The sequence below is a fragment of the Phoca vitulina genome, unplaced genomic scaffold (genome assembly GCF_004348235.1).
Source record: "Phoca vitulina isolate PV1807 unplaced genomic scaffold, GSC_HSeal_1.0 scaffold23, whole genome shotgun sequence".
NCBI lineage: Eukaryota > Metazoa > Chordata > Mammalia > Carnivora > Phocidae > Phoca > Phoca vitulina.
In genome coordinates this window covers 14,481,389-14,488,914 of record NW_022589726.1, presented here as the reverse complement: position 1 = coordinate 14,488,914, position 7,526 = coordinate 14,481,389, and the positions used below count along the sequence as shown (strand labels likewise).

The 7,526-nt window shown below is 59.0% G+C and overlaps 1 protein-coding gene across 1 annotated transcript; it reads left to right on the top strand.

Moving 5' to 3' along the window:
* The first annotated feature begins 104 nt into the window (after positions 1-104).
* Positions 105-7,470, top strand: MBD6 (methyl-CpG binding domain protein 6). Its single transcript, XM_032420439.1, is given in 14 exon segments — positions 105-273; positions 1,319-1,382; positions 1,558-1,694; positions 1,997-2,099; positions 2,230-2,392; positions 2,618-3,670; positions 3,851-4,437; positions 4,439-4,513; positions 4,793-4,946; positions 5,131-5,300; positions 5,429-5,842; positions 5,949-6,001; positions 6,221-6,284; positions 6,429-7,470. Coding segments are annotated over 12 exon segments (3,024 nt in total). The 5' UTR covers positions 105-273; positions 1,319-1,382; positions 1,558-1,581; the 3' UTR covers positions 6,504-7,470.
* Positions 7,471-7,526: the final 56 nt, after the last annotated feature.

Below are 7,526 nucleotides of genomic sequence, written 5' to 3'. Positions count from 1 at the left end.
CGGCTGCGGCGGTGGCGGCGGCAGCGACGGCGGCGGCGGCAGCAGCCTGCGCGGTGCCTTCTGGGAACGGAATCCCCAGGGCTGCCCCTGGCCCCCATGGCGCATGCGCGGGAGGCCGCTCGGTGATCCGCGGCGGCGGCGGCGGCGCTTCCTGCTAGGACCGGCCGGGGCCGTACCGGAGGCTCGGGCTCCACCGACCCTCCTCCCACTCCCTCCCACTCACCCTCTGGGCCGCGACTGCGCAGGGCGGGGCCGGCCGAACCATGGGCCGCGGTGAGTGCAGGGCCCGGCCCCCCCACCCCGCCCCTCCCCCTCCCCTCCCCTCCCCTCCGGTCCCTACCCTCTGCCCCCTCCGCGTCCTCTCGGCCCCTTTCCCTGGCCCCATCCCCACTCCCCCGCCCTCACCTGCCCCCACCGTTTCTCCCTCTCACTGCTTGACTTTTGCCTTCTTCACCTCCTTCCCCTCAGTGCTTCGCCCACCCTCCGCCCGCCCTCTCCCCAAGTTCCTTCCTACTTCGTGCGCCTTCCCCTCCTCCCCAGGCTGAGGGAAGCAGGCTGGGTGACAGGGCGCCTTGTTATGAGAGGGAAAGTTTAGAAGCCGCCAGTGTGGGGTGGGAGCGATGGTGAGATTGGAGAGGATACTTGCAGGTTTGGAGGGTGGGGGGGCGTCCCCACATATCAGAGGAGAATCCCTCTTGGAGCCAATTTGAAGCCAGTGGGGTAGGAGGTGCTGAATCCCCTTGCCTGAGGCTTGGGGGAAGATCAGGAGCTTCTCAGGATTCTGGGAGAAGACAGAGCTATGATTCCAACCTTTCTTAAGAAGATCCAAATCAACTAGATCAGTGATTGTCTAATGGAGCAGGCATGGGGGGGTTCTGTTGGTACCACCCCAGCGGACAGTTGGGCAATTGCCTGGTGACCTGTGGGGCAATCTGTACTTTTTATATGATCTTCCTGGGGGTAGGGAACAGCAGGGGGCCAGACTCTCTGGGAAACTTCCTAGTGGCCTGGCATTATGGGAATTTGCCCATACTCCAGGATGAAGTCTTCTGTCTCTGATGGGACAAAGGGGCCTTGCCCTTTATGTCTAGGGATTGGGCTCTGATTCCTTGGTCCCTGGGAGTTGAGGCTTTGCTCCTCTGGTTCCTAGGGCCTGTACATGGAAAGGATGGTTGTGGACTCAGCCAGCAGATCCCTGAGATCTGTGTGTGCACTTACCTGTAGGGTTAAGGATCTTTCCCTTGAGAGTGTCCTGGGGTTTGGTGCTTTTCTGAGTTGGGCAGATTTCCGACAGTCCCTTCTCTCTCCTGTGTTGCAGGTGTGGGCTAAGCCGGAGGCCCCGGCTTTAGACTGGACCCCACAATGTTTGCAGAGATGTTCAGGTAGCCACAGCGGGACGGCAGAGAGTTCTTCATTTTCTCTCCCAGCTCTCAGGGTTTCTCCATGCCCCTGAGTTCTTTTGGGTCTCCCCACAATCTTTGCCTTCCTGGAATACTCCCTCAGGTACCCAGTGCAGTTTAATCCTCCTAATGCCCACATGGATGTCTGTGTTATCAGGCACGTGGGAGCTGATTACACACAATGAATGGGGGCAATGAGAGCAGTGGAGCAGACAGAGCTGGGGGCCCTGTGGCCACATCTGTCCCCATCGGCTGGCAGCGCTGTGTTCGAGAGGGTGCTGTGCTCTATATCAGGTATGGATCCTCAGGGTTCCCAGAGCTCTGTCCCCAGCCGTTCAGTGCCTGAGTTTTCTCTCCCGCCTCTCCTCTCAGCGCCCAGATCTCTGATAGCCTATTGCTCTCCTCTGTTCTTCCTTCCTCGGCCTTTTTGCTCTCTGTATCTCTGGCCCTTTAAATCTGTTCTCCCTCTTTCTCTTTCCACATCCTTTACTCTCTGTCCTTCCTAGGAAGGTCTTTGACTAAGGAACTGTCCTTTAGGCACGTCTCCTGATTCAGTGTCAACTAACTCCGTGCTCTCTGACCCTGTGCTCTCCCAGCCCAAGTGGCACAGAGCTGTCTTCCTTGGAGCAAACCCGGAGCTACCTCCTCAGCGATGGGACCTGCAAGTGCGGTCTGGAGTGTCCACTCAATGTCCCCAAGGTCAGAGTGGTGAGGGGTGCCAGAGAATACAGGGATGAGCCAAGAGACCTAATACAAGTCACTGACCGTGGTAGCGCTTCTCCCAGATGCCACTCTCTCAGGGTCCCTGTCCGTGACTCCCGCCTTACAGGTTTTCAACTTTGACCCTTTGGCCCCGGTGACCCCGGGTGGGGCTGGGGTGGGGCCCGCATCAGAGGAGGACATGACCAAGCTGTGCAACCACCGGCGGAAAGCCGTTGCCATGGCAACTCTGTACCGCAGCATGGAGACCACCTGCTCACACTCTTCTCCTGGTGAGTCTTCTCCGCTTTACCGACAACTGAGGAAAACTTAAGGGCCTGGAAGAGGGATGGTGGGAGGAGCTCTATGAGAGGGAGCAAGGACACGGGTGGAGGAGGGAGCTGCTTGAGGAGAGGGAGGCACGGGGAGGTTGGGAGTTTGTGGGAGATGGGATGGAGAAGACGAAAGTTGTTGGAAGGGGAGCCGCACGCTGACCCTTAATCTCTCATTTATTGCAGGAGAGGGAGCGAGCCCCCAAATGTTCCACACTGTGTCCCCAGGGCCCCCCTCTGCCCGCCCTCCCTGTCGAGTCCCTCCTACAACTCCACTTAATGGGGGACCTGGCTCCCTTCCCCCAGAACCACCCTCAGTTCCACAGGCCTTCCCCCCTCTAGCAGGCCCTGGGGGGCTCTTCCCACCACCAAGGCTTCCTGACCCCGTCCCCTCTGGAGGCAGCAGCAGTCCCTGTTTCCTCCCAAGGGGCAACGCCCCCTCTCCAGCCCCACCCCCTCCGCCCGCTATCAGCCTCAACGCTCCCTCCTACAACTGGGGAGCTGCCCTCCGCTCCAGCCTGGTGCCCCCTGACCTGGGCTCTTCTCCAGCCCCCCATGCCTCCTCCTCACCACCTTCAGACCCTTCTCTCTTCCACTGTAGTGATGCCTTAACGCCCCCTCCTCTGCCCCCAAGCAATAATCTCCCCGGTCCCCCTGGCCCCCCTGGTCCTGCCACTCAGCCACCAGTGTCTTCAGCCACTATGCACCTGCCCCTGGTCTTGGGACCCCTAGGAGGGGCCCCCACGGTGGAGGGGCCCGGGGCACCCCCCTTCCTTGCTAGCAGCCTACTCTCTGCAGCGGCCAAGGCACAGCACCCCCTGCTCCCCCCTCCCAGCACTTTACAGGGCCGAAGGCCCCGTGCCCAGACACCCTCGGCTCCCCACTCCTCATCACCCCGGCCCTCTCAGCGTCGTCCCCGCAGACCCCCAACTGTACTGCGATTGCTAGAAGGGGGAGGTCCTCAAGCCCCTAGACGGAGCCGTCCTCGGGCCCCTGCTCCCGTCCCCCAACCTTTTCCTCTCCCTGAACCATCCCAGCCGATTCTCCCTTCTGTGCTGTCCCTGCTGGGACTCCCCACCCCTGGCCCTTCCCACTCCGATGGAAGCTTTAACCTTTTGGGGTCAGATGCACACCTTCCTCCTCCCCCAGCCCTCTCCTCAGGGAGCCCTCCCCAGCCCAGGCGCCCTATTCCGCCCTCCCTCCCGGGGGCCACCAGTGGCGGCCTCAGCAGTGTGCCAGGTACGTGAGCGTGAGCGTGCAAGAGCTCTTCCTCCTCCCGGTGGAAAAAGGCAGCCAAGGCGTTTAGGGGAGTTTAGAGAGCTCTTCGGTGGTTTTCCGGGTTGGAGGCATGAAGGTTGGGTTCTTTGGATGCTGGGAGAAAGGTCCTCCCTTGAGCTGAATTTCTCTTTTCCTTTGCAGGTGCCCCTGCCCCACCAGCTGCCTCCAAAGCCCCCCTGGTCCCCAGCCCTGTGCTTCAAAGCCCATCTGAAGGGCTCGGGATGGGGGCGGGCCCAGCCTGCCCTCTGCCTCCCCTGGCTGGTGGGGAGGCTTTCCCTTTCCCCAGTCCTGAGCAGGGCCTGGCGCTGAGTGGAGCCGGCTTCCCGGGGATGCTAGGGGCCTTGCCTCTCCCTCTGAGTCTGGGGCAGCCCCCACCTTCTCCACTGCTCAGCCACGGTTTATTTGGCGTGCTGGCTGGGGGAGGGGGACAACCTCCCCCCGAGCCCCTGCTACCCCCACCGGGAGGACCTGGCCCTCCCCTGGCCCCAGGCGAGCCTGAAGGGCCTTCGCTTTTGGTGGCTTCCCTGCTTCCACCGCCCCCCTCAGACCTTCTTCCACCCCCTTCTGCACCTCCTAGCAACCTCCTTGCCTCTTTCCTGCCCCTGTTGGCCCTGGGCCCCACAGCTGGGGATGGGGAGGGATCTGCAGAGGGAGCTGGGGGTCCAAGTGGGGAGACATTTTCAGGTTTGGGAGACCTGCCCCCCCTACTGTTCCCCCCACTTTCAGCCCCCCCCCACCCTCATAGCTTTAAATTCTGCGCTGCTGGCTGCCAGCCTGGATCCCCCCTCGGGGACACCCCCCCAGGTGAGGACAGGGGGTGAGTGGGTGGGACAGAACAAGAGGTGGAATCAGGGATGGGAGCTGGGAATCAAAGGCTTTCAGTTTCATGCCTGAGCTCTTCCTCAGGGCCTTTGGGGAGGGCTTACTTCTTGGCTGGGGGTAGGATGGCTGCAAGAACTGGGTCTGTATTTAATAAGCGTGGCCTACTTCACGTGAGGCTTCAGTGAGATTGTATGTGTGAAAGTACTCTACGTTTATGAAATATTTCACACACACAGTGTTATAACCATTCTTTCTCTTTAGCCCTGTGTCCTGAGTGCCCCCCAACCTGGACCACCTACCTCCAGTGTCACCACGGCAACTACTGACCCGGGGGCCTCCTCTCTGGGCAAGGCCCCCTCCAACTCAGGGAGACCCCCCCAACTCCTTAGCCCTCTGCTGAGTGCCAGCCTGCTGGGTGAGTCTGAGGGAAAGCTGGTGTGAAAGAGGAAAAAAAAAAGGAAGCAGTAAAAATTGGGAGTAGAGGCTAGATGACTTGGGGAAGAGTCTTTGACCCTGGGGTTAAGCCTAAGAGATAAATAGGGTCTACTCAGCCTAACCGGTTTGCGGAGGGAGACTCCTGACCTTCCAACTCCTCACAGGTGATCTGTCTTCGCTGACCAGCAGCCCTGGAGCCCTCCCCAGCCTGCTGCAGCCTCCTGGCCCTCTTCTCTCTGGCCAGCTGGGGCTGCAGCTCCTCCCTGGGGGGGGAGCTCCTCCACCCCTCTCAGAGGCTTCTAGTCCCCTAGCCTGCCTGCTACAGAGTCTCCAGGTGACGGTGTGTGTTGGGGGTGGGGGGTGTCAGGGACAGAATTTTTTCCCAAACTGGAAGTAGATTTTTTTGAGTTACAGTAGCAGAGGAACCATATTTGGGACTAAGATTTTATTTTTTGCCTGCAGATTCCTCCAGAGCAGCCAGAAGCCCCTTGTCTGCCCCCTCAGAGCCCCACCTCAGCCCTGGAACCGGAGCCTGCCCGGCCTCCCCTCAGTGCCTTAGCCCCACCCCACGGTTCTCCCGACCCCCCAGTCCCTGAGCTGCTCACTGGGAGGGGGTCAGGGAAACGGGGCCGGAGGGGAGGAGGGGGACTTAGGGGCATTAATGGTGAGGCCAGGCCAGGCCGGGGCCGAAAGCCTGGCAGCCGGCGGGAGCCTGGCCGACTGGCCCTCAAGTGGGGGGCACGTGGTGGCTTCAATGGACAAATGGAACGGTCCCCAAGAAGGACCCACCACTGGCAGCATAATGGGGAGCTGGCTGAAGGGGGTGTTGAGCCCAAGGATCCATCCCCTCCTGGACCCCATTCTGAGGACCTTAAGGTGAGTGCAGGGTGATGGAGGTTTGGGCTGAAGGGCTCTGAGGAAAGGCTGGGAACACGGTTCCTTTCCCTGACTTTTCCTACACATACAGTCGGTGTTTTCCCAGGTGCCCCCAGGGGTAGTCAGAAAGTCTCGTCGTGGCCGGAGGAGAAAATACAAGTGAGTGTTGGGCCTACCACAGTCCTGGCCTTTCCCCACTTCTTGATGGTTTATAGAAATGTCTAGAGTGGCCTGACTTTCAAAAAGGCACAAACTTATTTAAATATGTATAAGAATATTATGCCTTTATGATCCAAAAGTAGAAAGTTTCCCATCCAAACTCTGAACTTCACCTCGTGCTTGGGGAAGTATTCCTGATCATCCGTGCCCTTATTGCAGCCCTACCCGGAACAGCAATAGCTCCCGCCAGGATGTTACCTTGGACCCCAGCCCTACAACCCGCGTAAGTGTGTGTCAGGGTTGGGGGGGGGGGGTTGTCAGGGATGAGGCAGGAGGAGAAGAGGATTAGAGGGAGTGGGGAGAAAATAAAAAGACTTCCCAATACCTAGCTGTCTGATCACTTCTTTCAACTTCCCCTCCTGTATAGGCGGCTGTCCCTCTGCCTCCCCGGGCCCGCCCTGGCCGTCCTGCCAAAAACAAGAGGAGGAAACTGGCCCCTTAGCAGCCATACCTGGAGCTGGATCTGACCCTGATTGGGGAGAGCTGAGTGCTGAGCCTTGGGAGCCCCTGCCAGCCACCTGCACCTGTGGACAGTGGGTGGGGGCACTACTCCCCACTCAGAGCACAAATGCAAGCCCTTCCCCTACAATCCCATCCTGAGCCATTGCAGGGGGTAGGGAAGCTCACCCCCTCCCCCCCAAAGCCATGTCACTGAAAAGGCCTGGGGGGGTGGTATATGGCCCTCTCCCCACCAGGCTAAGGGGAACACCCCCTTCCCCAGGTCTTTTATTTGTTTAAGTTATTTTTGCACAAATGACTCTTTTATATTTAATTCGACTTCATTGCCTCCCTTCTTGAAGCCAGCAGGCTCAGTTTACAAACCTGTGAGCTACTGTTGGCTGCTGCCCTCCTTCCCGGTGAAAGGTACAAAGCAATAAGCATCATGCATTCCCCCCTCACCCCTCCAACACCCCTCTGCCTCTGGCTCAGGTTGCTCAAAGCACAGATCCCCTCTTACCCCTGTCCCCAGGTTTGAAACACATAGCCTCATTTCAAGGTGTAGCCAGCTTCCCTCTACTTTCCTCTGGGATCTAAAAGGGGGTAAGGGGGCACAGAGAGCCCACTGGGCCTCTCCTCCCACACACACTACACTGCCCCTTCTCCCCCATCGAAACGCTCAGAGACGTTGTGATGATGCGACTGAGGATTATGCAACGTGGTCCAACCGGAGCGGCCAGCACGACCCGCTGTCCAGGGGCTGCCTCCTGCCTTTTCTTTTGTAAAGACAAGACCCTTGGGAGTTTTAATTCTGTTTTGTACTTGCCCTGTGGGGCCTCCACTGCTTTTCTATGGGAGACACTCTTAATTTAACAGATGAGAATATTTTGAAACTCTGGCTCTGACTCTGTACTCATTTTTTCCTTAATTCTTTGGTAGAAGAGCAGGTTACAGTTTAAATCCTCTTGCAGCAGAGAGGGGCTGAGGCTGCCTGTTAGGCTGTGAAGGTCCGTCTCAGTGCTGCCTC